This window comes from Pteropus vampyrus, unplaced genomic scaffold (genome assembly GCF_000151845.1).
Source record: "Pteropus vampyrus isolate Shadow unplaced genomic scaffold, Pvam_2.0 Scaffold23, whole genome shotgun sequence".
NCBI classification, from domain to species: Eukaryota; Metazoa; Chordata; class Mammalia; order Chiroptera; family Pteropodidae; genus Pteropus; species Pteropus vampyrus.
Window position 1 is genome coordinate 2,078,155 of NW_011888804.1, and position 19,332 is coordinate 2,097,486.

Consider the following 19,332-nt stretch of genomic DNA (forward strand, 5'->3'; position numbering starts at 1 on the left):
GGTAAGCAGCTTCCCTCTGAGGGAGAACCTGTGTCTGGATTCAGGTTGGAAAGACTTCCATTATTCGTTTTAAGGAATTCACAAATGATCTCCATAAAGAAGAGATATCAGTTTGAGTCTTTGTCCAAACAGACTTAGATAAACGTCATCGTTTCTCATCAGGACATATCCCTGCCACCAATAAATTGACAATGATGTAGAGTCAGGAATTCTGGGGGTTTGGAATTAGGGTTTGTTCTACCCACAGTTTTCATGACTATAACTGAAGTTTTCAGGATATTTCAATTTTTCATTGTCTTCATAACTACATGCATTCTTGTCAGACCATGGGTTATTTTGGTTATGGAAAACATGCTACCACAGTGTGAGGTCGATGCTTTTGACATAGACTTACACAATCTTGTATTTGCTTTTCTTTGGTCTCCACATTCTTTCTGACAAATTTGGGTTTAACAAAAGGTACATACTTTAAAATAAGCTGTAGCAGAAATGCCTTACCCCATGACAGGGCAAAATGAAGTGGGTTCAGGCTGCAGGAAGAATTCACTAACGGGCTGCCAGTAAGGGGTGAATGAAAGCAGAACTACCTGCAGGTCCAGAGGACAAAGATGAAAACATGTTTACGACACAGAAACAGAAATAGAAGTAGGGCGAGGGGAGGAGCAGTGCCCCTCAGTGGTACCAAGAGGCCAACTTAGTTCCATTTTTTAAGGCTCCTTGTCTATAGGAAAATGAAGACTTCATTTCTTCATTTAATTTTTTAAAAATGTTTTTGGCACTCCAAGATTAAAATGTAATGTAAATGTGCCATTACAAAATGATCAAATTTATTAAAAGTCAACTATTAAAACCACAATGAGATACCACTGTATTGTATCTGTATTGGCAGTTTCTTGTAAAATTAAACATACATCCACCATACAACTCAGAAATCTTACTCCTAAGTATATACCCAAGAGAAATGAAAATGTATGTTCACACAAAACCTGTATGTGTATGTTTATAAGTGGTATCGTTTATAAGTGGCATTGTTTTTAATTGCCCCAAACTGGGAAAACCCAGATTACTTCAACTGGCAAAGAAAAAATTGTAGTATATCCATTATGGAATACTTGTCAGCAATAAGAGGAAGTGGATTGGAATAAACTCTTGCATATATGGCCGAATGATTTTTAACAAGGGTGCCAAGACTTCACAACAGAGAAAGGACAATCTCTTCAACAAATGGTGTAGGGAAAACTGGGTATCCACATGCAAAAGAATGAAATTAGATCCTTATCTTACACCATATATAAAAATTAACTCAAATGGATTAAAGATCTAAACATTAAGACCTAAAACTATCAAGCTCCTAGAAAAAAAATAGGAGAAAATCTTCAGGGCATTGGATTTGGAAATGCTTTCTTGAATGTGACACCAAAAGCACAGGCGACAAAAGGAAATATAGACAAATGTCAAACTCAAAAACTTCTGTACGTCAAAAGAAACAATCAACAGAGTGGAAAGGAAACCTACAGAATGGGAGAAAATAATTGCAAATCATATATCTGAATATATAAATCATATATTCATATCCAAAATATGTAAGAAACTCCTACACCTCAACAACAAAAACCCAATTAAGAAATGGGCAAAGGACTTGAACAGACAGTTCTTCAAAGAAGCTATACAAATGCCCAATAAGCACAGGAAAAGATGCTTGACATCACTAATCATGAGGGAAATGCAAATCAAAACCACAGTGAGATATTATCTCACATCCACCAGGGTGCTACTATCGAAAGAATAGAAAATAAGAAAGTTAGAACTCGTGCACAGTGTTGGTGGGAAATGTTAAATAGTGCAGCCATTATGGAAAACAGTATGGAGGTTCCTAAAATATTTAAAAATAGAATTACATATGATCCAGAAATCCCACTTCAGGTATATATCCGAAAGAATTCAAAGCAGGATCTTGAAGAGATAATTTGTATACCCATGTTCATAGCAGCATTATTCACAATAGCCAAGAGATGGAAGTAACCCAAATGTCCATCGACAAATGAATTGATAAAGAAAATGCAATAGATACAGACAATAGAATATCATGTAGCATTTAAAAAGAAGGCAATGCTGTCACTTGCTACCACCTAGATGAACTTCGAGGACATAATGTTAAGTGGGATCAGCCAGTAACAAAAGGACAAATATTGTATGATTCCATTCATATATAATATCTAAAGTAGTCAAAATCGAAGAAACAAAATAGGAAGGTGGTTACAAGGGCTGGGGCAGTATTTGGCGGCTACAGAGTTTGTGTTGTTAATATGAAAAGTTCTAGAGCTCTGTTGTGCAACAATATGAAAACACTTAACAATCTGAATTGCACACTTAAAAATGGTAAGATGGCAAATTTAATGTTATGTGTTTTTTTTACCACCACCACCACCATCGATCACCACCACAATAATAATAAAAGGAACGGATTGTTGACATGTGAAACTTGGATGACTCTCAAAGGCATTAAGCTAAGTGAAAGAAGCCAGGCTCAAAAGGCTGCATACTGTATGATTCCATTGATGTGACATTCTGGAAAGTGGAAAACCATAGAGACAGAAAATAGATCAATGTTGTCAAGGGCTGGGATGGTGGGAGGAGATGCTATAAAGGGGCATGAGGAACTTTTGGGGTGGTAAAATTGTTCTATATCTTGACTGTGGTTGTGGTTACATGACTATGTGTTTGTTAAAACTCATAAAACTGTATGCCAAATAAACTGTACACTGATGCATAAGAAAAGCCTGGATATCAGCAACTACGCAAAAATTATACTGTATATAAATTCTCTCTCAATAAAACTAACTAAAAATGTGGAGTAAACATGGCAAAAGGTCTAATCTGCATGGTCTTGGTGCATTGTACAGTGGTGTTCTTTTTTGTACCTTTCATTGTGATTGACATGTTTCAATCTGAAAATAATAAAAACGAAAATGATTCTTAAAAAGCCAACTAGTTTATTTGAACTGCAGTATGGTCCAATAACAGATTGCAAGTTTAAAGTCGTCTGATAAACAAGGAATTCTTATTTCATTCCTGTCAGTGTCTGTCTGTGACAGTATTTAAAACTTCATTTTCAGAAAAGGTCAAACTTGTAAATTTGAAGCCTTGCAAGAACGTGAAGTCTGCTCAAAAAGCCCTTCTGCCCTCATGTTTCAGAAAACATTTGAAGATCAAGAGTAGTACCTGGTGGTTGACATGGGGAATGGGAGGTGGAGAGGATCAGTTTCTTCTGGGTGTTGATTTAGAAATCAATAATTGGACTTTTCACGTCAGTCAAAATAGTAGAGTCGATCCTTTGTCCTCACACAGCCTTGAATTCCCTGTGGCTCTAAGCAATCCCTTTAAAAAGCTTTATGATTCTGCCTCTCTATTTGTAAAATATTTGGCTCATGAATAAAGATGGATGGATATACTTAATCATAAGAAAAAGCAGATACCAATTTTAGACAGTTTAGAAACCATGACTTTAGCAGTAATATTAACCACCATCACCACTAATTCACCCCAAACCACTGGAGAGACTTAGAGTGTAAAGTCAGCCTTAGCTATTTTTCTGCCTAGCTACTTCTGTTGTTTTTTCAGGCTCCTCATATGCAGCAGCTTCCAAGCACAGGATTCCAAAAAGCTGAATTGTCTTGATTCCTCCCAACACTGGCACAGACTATAAGGAATGGAGAAATGCCAATAATCCTGGAGAAACAGATGGACACTTTTAATCACAAACATTTACGCACAACTCAAATGCTGTAGTTTGGAACAAAATATGGAAATCTTAGCCCTACCCAGTGTCTTTCCATTCTAATGGGGGAAACTACCAAGGCCAGGGGAGAAGGGAGAAAAGATTCTCTGGGTTGAAAGATGAAAGAATCCTGGCAGAAATGGGTCACCTGTAAAATGAAAAGTTTCAGTGTTTCCAAGGTTTGCAAAATGGATGTGAGGTGATTCAATCCTCATTTCGATTTTGTAAGCTGTCACAATATTACTTTGGGGCCACCTATCAAATGTTTGAGATTGGACAAAAGGGGTGGTGAGATCATTTCCTAACCCATACAGCAGCATAAAAATGAAAATGTTAGAGCTGAAGGGCCCTTTATTAAAATTTAATCCAACGGCCTACAATTTCAAAACAGAAAATAGGACAGCGCTTCACAGATATTAAGGAATAGAAAAGAAAGTACCTTGAAGTAAAGAGAAGGTTTAAAACAACAACAGTAATGTTAGATAGATTTAGAAGTTATGAGGTGAAGGTTTTGAAAATATAGTTTTTTTTTTTTAAAAAGGGAAGCATTACATAAGTTATTAAAAGTGGTCCAGAATTTGTCACATGTTAAAGTAATTCTTTGTAGAAAGAAATTAGAAATATCTGTATTACACGTTTGATCAAATTACATTTTTATACGCTTTGGAATGCCACAGGAAAGGTGCTAAGAAGTCACTTTGATGATTTAGCTTTGCTACATAAATTTAACGAACAAGGTATACATACTGTTTAGGCATTCTTCTGAATTGGAAAATGTTTCTTGAATAAATACCATGATATATTTAAGTATTTTGATCTTTACTTCTGACTCGTAAATATATTAAATCTCGGCAGTATAGCCAACATTCCTGGCCTGGAGAATCTCCATACACAAGCCAGTTTAGAATGGAGGGGCTCCCCCAAGTCTTGTAGTTGTCATGTCACTTTGTAGAGTTACAGTAGATCGGCTTTGTTTTTTCCTTTTAATACTTATAAATCATTCTACTTAATTTTTGTCGATGTTTTTTGCCTGTGAAAAAGTTAGTGTTCATTTGTCCCCCTTATCAGAACACGGTGAAGTAGTCTGGCGACCTCCCGCGATACATCTAAAACAAAAAAGGCAAAGCAACTGTTCATGGAATGTGGGATAGAGAAAATTCAATGGTAATGGTAAAGGATGGCAATGTCATCTCTGCGCTCCTTTAAAAGACCTTATTTAGTAGCGTTAGGAGGGAGGTTCCCAAATTTCTGTTCCCCACCGGTTGCGTCAGGTTGAAAATGTTGATTCCTGGACCCTGTTTTAACAATATTGATTACTGGACCCTGCCCTAAACTTACCGAGTCAGAATTCCCTGAGATAGAATCTGGAAATCTGCTTTTTTGAAACAAGCCCCGCAGTCGGCTTGGGAACCTCAAATCGGATACATAACTCTCGCGCCCCCAGCGATCTCACACCGCCCCTCGGCCCCGCCCCTCGGTCCCCGCCCCTCGGCCCCGCCCCCAGCCCCTGCAGTCTCGCGCGGCCTTGCGGGACACTTCCCGTAATGCCCCGCGCCTGGCCGCCGCGGTTGCCTAGCAACGCGCGGTCCGGGCCGCGGGCCGCCGGGGTGCGGCTGGGCAATGGGTCTGGGGGTGGTCCCGCCGCTCTTGCTGGTGCTTCTGGAGTGCTGGGCTTCCGTGAGCGCCCAGGCCGGGGCCACCGTGGCGGTGACGACGGAGGCCCTCAACTCTACGGAGCCAGCCCCGATGACTTTCCGACCTGCCTTATCTCCTAAACCCCCCAATACCCCCAGGGCCCCCGAGCCCTCCTCCGGTCCCAGACCCACCCCGGTCACTGACGGTGGGTACCAAGTGCCAGTTCCTGGGGATTTACAGTGATCCATCCTAGAGGGGGTAGCCCGGGTGAGGATGTAATAATGATGGTTAACGTTTATTGAACACTTACTTTGTGCAAGCATTGCTAAGTGTTCCACAGGCATTATTTCTCTCAACAACCATTGGAGGTAGATGTTATCTTTGTCATACTAATGAAAAAGCCGAGGCTCAGAGCGTAAGAGGGACAGTATCACATCTTTGAAAGTACTTGCAGTGGTCGGACAGCGTTAATGCTAAAGGTGATAATGAATGAGTCTTTGCAGTTTTGCAGCCAAAGATGAAATTAAATCGAAAGTTTCTAGACAGTTATGGAGATTAAATGCATAGGGTGCACCGAACTTTTCACTTATCAAAAAGAGACCCCAAACGTTTAGCTTACTAAATGTGACTAGGTCAAGGCCCTTGTCTGTTGACTTGAATTATGAAAACCCAGGACTCCTCCTGTTGAACTGGAGGTAGGAAGTTACGGGGTGAGGGGTTATGCTCACTTCTTAGGATTCATCCTTAAAGATAATTAAGGTATTTCTCAGAAAGTGGTCTAATTCTAGAGTTACATGTTTATTGACTATTTTATAAGCTGCTTTGACATGGATGAGTTCAGGGGATGTCTGTGATCCCTAGATTGAGCGCAAAATTTTGTGAATATGCATTTTTTGGGAAGCGAGGGTTTATAGCAGTGAGCAATTTCTCAAAGGGGTTTGAAATCTTGAAAAAAACTTTTAAGTCCTCTGACTATAACCCCAATAGATGGGCAGTATTTTTTAACCCCTCCTAAAAAGCAAAGAAAATTTTTAAAATAAAAAAGGCTTAGTATTAGTAAATAGAAAAGTCATCATTGGCTGACATCCTGAATTCTAGGACATAACTTCAGTTACTGAACCTTTATTTCTCCAAAGGGCCTCCTTTATAAACTTCGAGTAGCCTATAAGAAAAAGTACAGAAATATATTTGCAATTTCAATATATAAAAACCAAACTCTGTTTTATATTGAAACTTGATTTGATGAATTAATAGAAAAGTTAAATCAATGATAAATTGGGACAATACAGCAGAGTATTCAATGCTTCAAATTCTCTAATATTTTTGGACTGGGTTATCTTTTATCCTTATAAGTATTACATCTGTTAATGAATTTTCTCCCCCAAATCAAATGTTCTTGAACCATCATTATTAGGGCATGTGTTCAGGGCTGTTTTTCCAGGATGGGAGATGAATTTGCATGTCATCTTTTTTTTTTTTTTTTTTTTTTTTTACACCTACAGCACCTGATATTCTTAGGTGTTCTCCCATCCAAGTACTAACCAGGCCCAACCCTGCTTTAGCTTCCGAGATCAGACGAGATCGGGCACGTTCAGGATAACATGACCGTAGACCACATTTCATCTTTTTAGAAGGGCCTCTATTTAGACCCATTTACTGTGTACCAGGCACTCCGTAAGCATTTCATCTGTGATATGTCTCGTTTAATAACAACCCTGTGATGTGGGTTATCCCTATTTTTTAGATAGGTGAATTGTCTGATTTTAGGTCACACCCCCTGGTACATGATAGAGCAAGAAGCTATTCTGAGTGGAGAACTGGACAACCATTTGCAGAATGGGTTACAGATGGAAGAGAAGAATGATAATTTTCGTCGTGAATCTGAACTCTGTTCATTAGTAGTTCCCTGCTCTATATGCCAGGCATGTGGATGTTAAGAGAAGTAGAAGAGCAGCTGAGTGCTACTTAGACCCTGCGAGTGCTTATCAGACACTTATATCCTGGACAGAGACCTTTTTTTCTAAGTGGAGTTATTAGATACTATTGCTTTGTCCTTGGTAATTTTATAGCTACCTACAAGACTTTTAAGTTTTGGAAAAATCGGGATTGTAATTTTAAACATATAAGGAAGGGAACCTAAATACTGCTTATTTTATATATTAACATACACGAGTCACATTACCGTTTTACTGAGCACATAGAGGAATCCTTGACTAGAGAGAAGCATGTAAACTTAAGGAGAAAAACTTTCGTGTCTCAGACTAAGAAAGGATTGTATATTTATTGACAAAACCTTCCTCTTCTAATACACTTTTTCAGAGTATGTTATTGTACCTTTTTTGAGCTATATTTTTCTAAAACTCATTTTTATTGTGAAATAATTCATACATGCAATAAGAATGTGGTATGGGCTCTCTACCAGCATTTACTTGAGATCGTTTTTTGGTTTGGTTTTAAAAGAAAATCCTTTTTTGAAAAAAGAAACCTTACAGGTAAGATGGAAGCACTGATTTATTCCTTTCTACCCAGCACTAATTACTACCATGAGTTCAGTGTTTATCATTCTCATGATCTGCTATTTCTTTAAAAGGGTTTTCCCTGCTTTTTGACAGAATAAAATGGGGAATTAAAAATCCAGATAGACATCATTAAAAATGAAAAGTTGCTGAGTGGGGAGATTCCTAACCCTCCCCATGCTTTATTGTCTTAAATTGCCAAAGATATTTCTAGGACCCCAAGTACAAAGCACCTGAGTCGATTTTACTCATAGTTTGTTGATGTGGGCTCAGCTTCAAAGCTGCAGGTGACATCTGAGGAGAGGGACAAGGTTGAGAATCTTGATTCCTGTTGCCCTTAAGTGAGCCCTTCCTCTTAATCAAAATCTCCAGAGGAGGAATTTGGGAATCTGCAATATGAAACTGGTGGTTCTTGTGGTCAGGCATGCTGGTTCTTAAACCTGTTTTAATTATCAGCATCACCTGGAAAGTTTTTGCGCAACACAGATGTCTAGGTTTGACAGCTTGCCAAGTCAGAGTCTGTAAGTAGAGCACAAACGACTTTCCAAGTAGGTCAGATGATTAGCCACTTTGAGGAAATCCGGGATTGAGGAGTGCTCATACTAATTTTCACTTCACAAATTTCCCCCAAAGTGCAATAGGGAAAATCAAATGGACCTTTTGTATGAAAAGGATATTGGGTACATCTCAGTGGTAGGGGGCACTACCTGCTGATCGTGATGCTCAGCATCCCACCTCTCTTGTTTCTGTAGTTGCTGCTCTGTGTGTGTGTGACCTGTTTCCAGTACAGTGTGACATCAACTGCTGTTGTGACCCCGATTGCAGCTCCATGGATTTCAGTGTCTTTTCTGCTTGCTCAGTTCCGGTTGTCACGTAAGTTTGTGGCACATGCAATTTTGATAAAATTTGCACTGAGATTATCAAATTTCAGGACAGAAACTCCCCCAAGCTGAAAAACCCAAACTTGATTTCCTGAATTTTGCATCATTCAGAAGCCATGCTGTCCAAACCAATATATAGAAGAATATCCGTCCCTTATTTGCATCCAGCCAGATGATAGTGTAAGCAAAAGAGTATACTTTTTAAAAAGAGTATAACAAAAACCCCTGTTTCGGAGACTGAATTACATTTCACTTTGATGTGTAAACACATCATGTGTCATGTTTTTGTATCAGTGAATTAGTTTTATTTCTAGCCAAGGGTGAAAGTTGCAGTTTAGTTCTACAGCTTTTGTTGTGAACATAGTACTTGTAACAAAAATTTAAATAGATAGTCAGGAAAGCTTTGTTTATACTTTTCTGATATGTAAATCTACCAGGAATTCTCACGGTTCACATTGTATAGGATAATGGAAAATGTCATTCCCGTGGTTTACAAGGGAAAGGAATAATCTCTTCTGAATGATCTGTTTCTCGTAATTCAGATTTCAAAGCTTTTTGACAAAACAGCACTTAAAGAGGTTAATTTATTCAGGATGAGCCCAATATATTCAGAGGTAGCTAATTTAAATTTAACCTTGAAGCAAGTTGTAGCAGCTGATACTTGATAGATTGAATGCTTTTTGGAAGTGCATGTGTATTTTTCCCATGAGAACCTATTTTATTGACTAATGAGAAATTGAATCAACTTCTAATATTGCAAAAATGCTTGGAGAATGAAATGTAGTCAGATTATTTTTTCTGGCTACCTGGACTGTAACATGGTTTAGTTTTTGCTGAAGATGGTCTTGCTTTCCTGACTTAGTAAGTACCAAGAGCCTGAGAGCGAGATTTCTGCTCCAATTTGAGATCATTATTTAGAATGTCGATTCTTTTTTTTATTAGCCAATACTGTAATTTTAGATATAGACTAGAGTAGGGGTCAACAAGCTTTTTCTATGAAGAGCCACATAATAAGTATTTTCAACTTCGCAGGCTGTGTGGTCTCTGTTGCAAAGTGTGGTCTCTGTTGCAAAATCTCAGCTCTACCATTGTCAAGCAAAAGCAGCTGTAGACAATTTATAAATGATGGGCATTACTATGTTTAGAAGTTAGAGCTGAATCCATAGTGCCCTCAGGAAAGGACCTCAGCATTTTTTTGAGTTAGTTTTGCTTGTGACTTTCTCCTAAATATGAAGTGTAGAAATAGTGAAATCAAAACTAATACGCCTAATTAATTGAGTGTGCTTGTGATGTAGGTTCCAATTCATAAAAGGCTTATTTACATTCGCTTAACTGTCAACAGCTAATCCTATCATCTAATAAATGTAAATTAATCGTTAAGACTATTGGATTAATGCCTGTTTTTCCCATGAGATGTAAGCTTCGTGAGAGTAGGAAGAATTATTTCTTTTATATAGCATGTACTCCTAGTGCCTAGCACAGCTCCCGCCACATAGTTGGCCTCATTAAAAATGATTGAACAAGTGACTGACTTTCTCCCTTCCACCCCAACTAACCCTCTAGTATTGCCTTTTGACTTCCTATACTGTTATTCTTACAGGCAGACACCCAGGCCAGAAACCTGGAGGCTGCCCTGACTCCTGCCTCTGCCTTGCCTTCTCATCCCTAGGCTCTCTTTCACACTTCACCATGCCTTTCTTGAGCACCTCCTGTTGCCAGCACCAGAGATATGAAGATGTGTTAGACACAGTCCTCACTTCAAAGAGCTCGTTGAGTAAGGGAGACAGGTGAATAGATGGCAGTTTCTGCACCAGGCGCTAGGAGAACTCAGAGGAGTGGCATCTAACCCAGACAGTTGCTCTTGGGAAGGCTTTCTAGAAAAGATGATGAGCTGGTCCTGAGGGAGAAGTAGAAGTTGGCCAGCATGGAATCAGGGGAAGGGCATTCAAGGCAAGTGAGCCTCATGGCAGAGTCCTGGGAGTGAAGGAGTGTGGCCCGTTGGCTTAACTGCAGGTAACTCAGTGTGGCTATAGGAGGGTGGAGAGAGGAGAGTGTGGGGAGGTGGTGGGGTCCCCAGATCCCAAGGAGCCTTGTGTGTATGCTGAGGTGTTTGTCTTGGATTCTACAGGGGGCTGGGGAGTGAGGGGATCAGATTCCCATCTTATGAAATTCTGCAGCAGCATGGAGGATGGGTCACAGAAACCAAGCCTGGTGGCAGGGAGCCAAGTAAGAAGCTATTGCAGGTGGGGATGAATAGGTATCCACCACCCCAAAGGCTGTGACAGTGGGATTACAGAGAAATATGCAGATCTTAATCTGATTCTGATTTAGAGGATTAGAGAGCTGTCAGACTGGAGGGGGAGGAGTGAGGAGGCCCATTCTGCTGAGTCTTCCTTCATGGAGACCCTTGTGTTTGTCCATTCCGACTCCCTTTACTTTATAAGCTCACACCTTGTCACTTACTTGATAAAAAAAACCTTCAGAAACTTACACTAAGTACAGACTCTTTAGCCTGGATTCAGATGCATCCTCAACCTCTTTCAGATCTGTTTCCTACTAACCCGTCTCGGATCCTCCACCAAGCCCAGCTTTCGTACTCAAAGTTTCCCAAACACCATCAGTGTATTACCCATCCTTGGCCAATGCTATTTTTGCAGTTAGATTAGCCCCTTATTTCTTCTCTGATTCCTACTCATTTTTTCAGGCCCAGTAGGACTTGTAAATTTTTCAGTGCTGGATCTTTTCTCATAAATACTAATTACTATTTTTTTTTTTTCAAAAAATATTCTTTATGCCCATGATAACAACTGATATACAGACTATTTGGAAAAGTGGCCTGTTATAAAATAAATCCGTAGCTTCCTTATACTTCAGCAATAACCATGCAAAAAAATACAATGGAAATGGATTCTATTCATAACACCAGTAGAAACATAACATATAATTAGGAATGAATTTAACTATTCAGAATTTATATGAAAACTTCAAAATATAGTGACAGAACATTTGAATAAATGGAGAGATATTCTATGTTGGGATGAAGAGAATCATTACATAAACATTTCAATTAATTTATAAGAATTTATAAATGTAATTCCAGTCAGATGGGAGAGGGATGATGTGTTAAAATGATTTTAAAATTCATCTGGAAGAACAAACAGATGAGAACAGCCAAGAAGTTATTGAATAAGAAGAGCAAACTACCAAGTTTCAAACATGCAACACAATGATAATGAAAATAATGAGTATTGATTCATGACAGATCTCTAGGTAAGTCAGTGGGAGAGAATAGAAAGGCTGAAAATCAATTGTGAGTACCAATTTTGTACACAGTAAATGACGTAGGATGAGTAACTATTGAAAAACAAAAAAACATTGGATTCCTGCTTCGTAGCATGAAACCAAAGTAAATTACCAATAGATTGAAAAGTGAAATATTTTTAAAAATTAATGAATGAATGAAAAATGTAGATGAGAGTTGTTATACTTGGATTAGGGAATGTCTTTTAATCATAAATCCTCAGACAAACTATAAAAGAATGACAAATTAAAAAAAATCAAGTTTTACCTCAGTTAAAGGAAAGAGGAATATGATTGTAAAAAAAGAACTAAAATTTCTATCTGGCAAAAAACACCATAAAATTGAAAGGTAACAAACTGGGAAAAAATATGACACATGTCACTCAAAGGAGATTCTTCAATATGGATTCTCACAATTTAATGACAAGACATTCTAATTAAAAAACATTCTAATTAAACAAAATGGTCAATAGATGTAAACAAGCAACTAACTGAAGAAGTACCAGTGAGCAATAACCACATGGAAAAACGTTTCACCTTGCCAGTAAATGAGAAAATTTAAATTAAAATAATGAGGTAACAGGTTTTTGCCCATGAAATTGACAGAGTATTTATAATTTGGATAACATCCAATCTTGGCAAGAGTACAGGGAAATAGCACTCTTGGTACATTACAGTGTTGGTGACGACGATGCATCTTGCCTTTCTGGAGGGCAGTCCGGCAGTATGTCTGAGAAGCCTTAAACAACGCACCTACCTTTTGACCCAGCAGTTCTACTTGAGGGGATACAGCCTAAGGAAATAACTGGAGACGTTCATAAAGATGTGTGCACAAGGATGTCATTATAGCATTATATATAGCCGAGGATAATTAGAAACGGCCTAGACCAATAGTAGAGGATTGGTTAAAAAAATATTGGAGAATCTTAATAGGTTGGTATACAATGACATTTAGTATAACATTGCCAAAACGTATTTGATGATGTGTAAATATTGTGCCATATACATTAAGTGAGAAAAGGCCTCAAAGTAGTATATGGAATATGATCCCATTCTTGTTCTGGTTCTATCTCCATACCATATTTATGACCGTATCAAATTGATTAGGCTTTGTCAAGGCTGGGATTGGTCGAAGACTTGACTGTACCATAACTTCTAAGCCTCAAAACTTCCAGATGACTTCACATTTTCTCATTTTCACAATCCTTCCAAGATGGCTTTATTCTAAAGACAAGGAATATTTGTTCCCTCCCGGTTACTTATTATAAACAATCTGAAGTTCTGCAAAATATTATAGAATTGATTCTGTCAGAGTTTACAAAGTTCATTCACATCAAAATTATACCCTGATCTATATTCCAGATTTGACAAGATTTCCTTGAAGGTTATTCTCCTTGTCCTAATATTTTCCTTGTTAGAGGAAAAAGTTTCAAATGCCAAATATTTTAACACTGAATAAACTAAATGGATTCAGTTCTAACACTACACTTTTATAAATATTCTCCATGTAGTTAATATAGTACAAGCGTCTGACTATTTTAAAATAATCTTAACTAAGATTGTGTGTTTGTGCTTTAAAACTTTGTGTTATTATTTTTCTAATTTTCAGGGGTGATAGTCAGTTTTGTAGCCAAAAAGCAGCCATTTATTCATTGAATTTTACAGCAAACCCACCTCAGAGAATATTTAAACTTGTCGACCAGCTCAATCCATCTATTTTCTGCATTCATATTACAAACTGTAAGTATTAGATGGTGATACACTTTGTGAAACTCTGAAATTTTTTCTTTTAAAAATTCTTTTATGGAAAAAGGTCCCATTTACTTAGATTTAAAGGAGTCACTCTGTGGTTTGGCTAGGGTGTATGTATCTTCTGAGGCTGTTTCACAGACAGCTGTAAGTAACTTTATAGCCTGTGGGCATGCACTTTCTTTTTAGAAGTAATTGTGCTCATGTAGTTGTCTTTTGAAGTTTCATACTCTATTTCAAAGGTGTTTATGATATGTAGATGTACATAGGAATCTAGATTTATTTAGGTGTATGTGGTATTTTTTTGCTTTATTTCCTCCTGGTTTAATGGTTGAAAATCAGGTTCAGCTTTGGTTTCAATTTCCTTTTTTTCTCTTTTATTTTTACTTAGAATATTTGCATGAAAACAGGATCTTTATTTTTATCCGTGCATTTGGCTCAAATAGGTGTCTAGATCCAAAGCACACATAAATGTAAAATGTTATCAAGATTTCAAAGATCAGAGACACATTTATGGTTTTATCAATTAAACTTCATCATTTTTTCAGAATGTCTTCATATTTAGCTTTTATCTCTTTGCAAATGAAAACTTAGGTGAATGCTCTGTGATTTGTAATCTGAAGTAATGACTGGTCAGTCATTGTCACACTCTCTGACATAACACCAGCCCAGTGAATATACCCACTTGCTCCCTTCTTCTCCCTCTTCTGTACACAGCATATAGCCTCCCGGGCTTCAGAGGTGGCTGTGTGAGAGTCGAATCAGCGTCCTTCATTCCCACAGCCATCTGGAGAGAGCTTCTCCCTTGGGGTTTACGCAGCTGGCTCCTCAGTCCATGGGTGGAGAAAGAGACTGATTATTATTATCATCTTCTGTTGTGCTGTTTACCTGTAGGCTGTGGAAGCCATTGCTTCCACACTGGTAGAGAAATAGGCCAATTCTGAGGCTCCTGTTTATTTAATCATATTCAAGAAATCTTGAGGGTAGTAAATATATAAAGAGACACTTTGTTTTTTTCATGTCAGCCTTAATGCTACTAAAAACCGTTTCAGAATATTTTATATGCTATACATAATATACGTGTCTTTTATACTGATCAAAGATTCTCTTTCTAAAAACAGATAAACCTGCATTATCCTTTATTAATCCAGAAGTGCCTGATGAAAACAATTTTGATAAATTGATAAAATCATCTGATGGTTTTTCATGGAATGCAGAATCAGATGTTTCTATCACAGCTGAATCAGATACTCCAAATACTTCTAAATATGAGGTGAGTCAAGAACCTAAGTCTGCTCATCCTGTTGCAAATATTCTGTTCTTGTAAGTTAAATTTTCAGTTTATGCCCAGTAAAATTGGCTACCTAAGACATAGAATTCATATTATACATACCAAAAAAACCCTTCATATTTGTGCCAATTAATCAAAGATCATGAAAATTAAAATTGAATAGTTGAATCCTAACAGAAGGTTTGAAGTCATTTATTCCTTGGTAAGCTTGCATTTATCTCTGCAGAATTCTCAAATGCTGCAGAATCCTCAAATGCTGCAGCAAAGCGCTGGAGGCGTGCTGCTGGGAACACAGAGTGAATTGGTCCTCTTCTTGGTCCTCTTCTCAAAGTTGTGTTTAGTTGTACAGACTTGGGGAAGATGTGTGCTATTTTTATCTATTCATTAGTAAACCTTAAGTGTGATATTCATTAACTTTGACTAAACTTCAAATTTTTCAGGAGCGTCTTTTTAAAAGAGAAGTATAAAAGCAACATATGCTAGTTCTAAAAGTTAAAAGTCCATGGGTACATAAATAGAAATGCAAAGACCCCTGTCTCCGTTAAAATGCCCACTGCACATCACTGGTGACAGATTGGTGTATGTTCCTGATCTTAGATGCATCTATATGCATGTAGTACTGTACAGAAGTGGGATTTATAGAGCAAAGCTATTCACATTGTTCTTTAAACTTCTTTTTCTATTCAGTGATAAGTCTTATGCATCTTCCCATGTCAATATAAAAGTTATCATTTCTTGAGCATTTTCCATGCGCCAGGCACCATGCGGAGCCTCACACAACTCAGAGAGGGACACATTATTGTCCGCATTTAAGTAATGAGAAGTCTTCGGTATGGGAAAGTAACTTGTCAGAGCTAGGGTTGGAGCTCTATTTTACTGATACAAAGTTTTCCTTCTGTGTATGTATCATCAATTATTTTTGAGCTGTTCTGCTTTTAACAGGCATTTGTTTCCAGTTATTTCTATTATAAATAATACACACTGAACATTCTTATAGATACATACATATTCATCTGATTAAATCCTTCGGATATGTTCCCATAAATGGGTCAACTTGGTCAAAATGAAGGGAAATTGAAAGTATTGATACCAGAGTGCCCTCCAGAAAGATCGCAGGAGTTTACACTCCAGCTCCAGGAAAGGAGAGGGCTTGCTTCCCCAAAGCCTTGCTGGCACCAAGACATTTGGATACTTTCAAACTCAAGAAAATTAGCTCTATGCCCAGTAGTTAATATATTTTGTATATTAAGGGAAAATTTCATGGGGTTCGCTTTTGGGAAAGAAAACATAGATCTATGTTATAATTTTAACTGGTACAGTATATGTATCTGTTATTTAAATAATTATTACTAGTGAAAAATAATTACCTCTCTCACCCCTGTCCCGGAGCACCGAGTTCCTGTCTACAGAGGCAGACCTATGTCAGCTTCTTCTGTACCCCTCCGGAGGAATTCTTTAATAAGAAGTCCTGCAAATACAGTAACACGCACACAGAAACACACATCCTTAAAGGAGAAGGGTGGGACAGCTAGATGGAAGCCCCACGCGGCGGGGACCACATCTGAGTTTTGCTCCTCACTGTGTTCCTGGCACCCGCACTGCTGCCTGGCGCGTAGTAGGTGTCCAATAAGTGTCTAATAAATGCCTAACATCGCTAACAGCTCTCGGTGCTTCTGTTTGCAGTATGGGGTTCCTCTGCAGACTTCAGATTCATTTTTGAGATTTCCTTCTCCCCTTACGTCATCTCTGTGCAGCGATAATAACCCTGTAGGTAAGAGAGTGGGCAATGTTCTTTCTATAAACAGTTTACTCTTAGTTTAAATTTATAGTAGTTATAACGAAACACATTTCACAACTAGAAACAAGGAGTCTTGGAGCTGAAAGAGGCCTCGAAGGTTATGGAGTTCAGGGTCTCACCTGCGCCGGAATCTTTCCTGCCACACACTTGAGCACTTGCAGTGACGGGACGCACAGTCTGAAACCAGCCCACTCAGTTGCTTAACAGTTCCAGTTGCTGGAAAGTTCTTTCTTCACTAGAGCTCAAGTTCGTCAGTAGCTAACATTTATTAAGCACTTACTGTGTGCTGGGTATGCTGTTAAATGCCTCTAAGGTGGGGTTATTGTCATTTAGATAAGGAGACTGAGAAATGTTCAGGTTCTTGCTGAGGCTCACTTAGGTGGTGGTGGAGCAGGGAGGGGTGTCACTCATGTGCCTGCCTCCTGTGGGTCCTGCTTCTCCTCTCAGGATCTGTGGAGTAATCCTTTCGGCAGGGGAAGACACCAGGCCTGGCTCTCCCACGTGCACACCAGCCTCACTGTGAAGAAGCTAGCCAAGTAATGGATGATAGCTTGTGGCTTAATGAAGCATCGTTTGATACGTGAAGGAAAATGTATTCAGTTGAAAAGATGCTTAACCTTGTTTGCAATAGGAACAATGTAACTTAAAACCAAACCGAGGTACCATTTCCATCGAATGGGTTGGCAAAGCTTAAGTAATGTAAGACTTTGCAGAAGCAGGCACTCAGCTTAAGTAATGTAAGACTGAGCAGGCACATAGCTGGGGTACTACAGGTTGGTGCAATGTCTGTTTAACAACATGCATGAAAACTGCAAACGAGTTTGCCCTCGGACCCAGCTGTTCTACTTCTAGGAGCTGATCCACAGGAACTCTGGCCCACATGCAAAATAATAGATCGTAGCACTGTTTGTGACAGCAGAGCTAGAGGCAGTTTAAAAGTCCGCTAATGGAGAACTGGTTATTCCTTAAAAAGGGAGGAGGAAGCTCTTCAGGTACTGAGATAGGCTGGACTACAAGACAGATTGTCCAGTGAAAAAAAACAAAAGGCAGGATACATATTGTGCATTTGTTTCCGAAAGAGGAAAGAAGTACTAAATACATATATATACATATACGTATATATATATACACACTTTTATTTGCATAGAATATTTCCAGAAAGATACACAAGAAACTTTATGCCGATTGTCTCTGGGGACGTGAACTGGTGGTAGCTGGGTGGGGCGGGATGACAGATGTTGGAGGAAGACGTCTCCCAATACCTTTTTGTGCCCTTTGAATTTCGAATCATGGGAATATATTACCTATTTGAAAAATAATTTTTAAACCTGATTCTGAACATGTTGTATATCTGTCATAACTTATTTTGTGGTTTTACTTACACTACAATTTTTTAGTTACCATTGGACTCTCTCTTTTTTTTTCCTCCTTGGGAATGTTATGATTTCCAGCATTTTTGGTGAACCAAGCTGTTAAGTGCACCAGAAGGATAAATGTAGGACAGTGTGAAGAAATTGAAGCCCTGAGCATGGCCTATTACAGCAGCCCTAAAATTTTGAGGGTAAGAATTATTTTGAAGTGAAACCGATTCATTAAGTTTGTTTTCTGTTCTTTGCGCCCTTAAAATATGACAAATATAGCATAATTTCAGTATATGAATGACACTCAAATTTAAATTTTTCTTCAGTTCTTTGGTATACTGATACCGAAGATAATGAGAAAATCACTTAAAATAATTTCTGTTTTTATATCATTAGCTCATATTTTGCCTTTCCTCATTTTTTCTTGTTTCTTTCATTCATTTCATTGGTAACCAATAATGCCTGTCTCCTGAATAAAAAACTTTATTAATAACCCAAAACTTTAGCACTTACAAAATCATCTTAATGTGTGATAAAAATAATCAGGTTAGCACCAAAAAGATATCTTTCTGAGAAGCAGGCCATAGAAGAATAGAAAATCCACTTTCTGGTTGGCAGATGGAACGCGCAGCCGGGAAAAGACAGGACTTAGGATTGCTGGAGAAGGGAAAGGAGGCCCTTTCCTTCCTGGTTGCCGTGACCGAAGCCGCAACTGAATAAATGAGGCCGTCGGCCTCACTTGGTGGATGGCATGGAGGATCACAGGGGAGAAGAGATTTTTCAGTGATTAAAAGCCGTATTATTATTGTGAAAGCCCCACTCTCCTGATTTCCTTTTTTGAGGGGGTGGAGGGTAGGGGTGGTGGCCATGGCACCAGTGCCCATCTGGGCTTCAGTTTTCAGAATCAGGTTTAACTTTTTTCCCTCCCCTCCCTTCCCCTCTCTTCTCATAAGTCAGCCATCTAGGCCTGTGCATTCTTCCAGCGGGTCTTACTTCTCAGTTTTCTGGAGGTAGCCCCTCAGG

At 38.5% G+C, this 19,332-nt stretch overlaps 1 protein-coding gene and 1 pseudogene across 1 annotated transcript in view; one reads left to right on the forward strand and one right to left on the reverse strand.

Moving 5' to 3' along the window:
* The first annotated feature begins 5,318 nt into the window (after positions 1 to 5,318).
* The window catches only part of TCTN1 (tectonic family member 1), a 26,618-nt gene continuing 12,604 nt past the window's right edge, over positions 5,319 to 19,332 (forward strand). Inside the window, exons 1-6 of the mRNA XM_011355786.2 lie at positions 5,319 to 5,618; positions 8,682 to 8,802; positions 13,720 to 13,850; positions 14,981 to 15,132; positions 16,834 to 16,921; positions 18,400 to 18,509. Coding sequence (XP_011354088.1) covers positions 5,399 to 5,618; positions 8,682 to 8,802; positions 13,720 to 13,850; positions 14,981 to 15,132; positions 16,834 to 16,921; positions 18,400 to 18,509 — 822 coding nt within the window. The 5' untranslated portion in view covers positions 5,319 to 5,398. The remainder of the gene's footprint in view (positions 5,619 to 8,681; positions 8,803 to 13,719; positions 13,851 to 14,980; positions 15,133 to 16,833; positions 16,922 to 18,399; positions 18,510 to 19,332) is intronic.
* Positions 6,907 to 7,026, reverse strand: LOC111737046 (annotated as a pseudogene).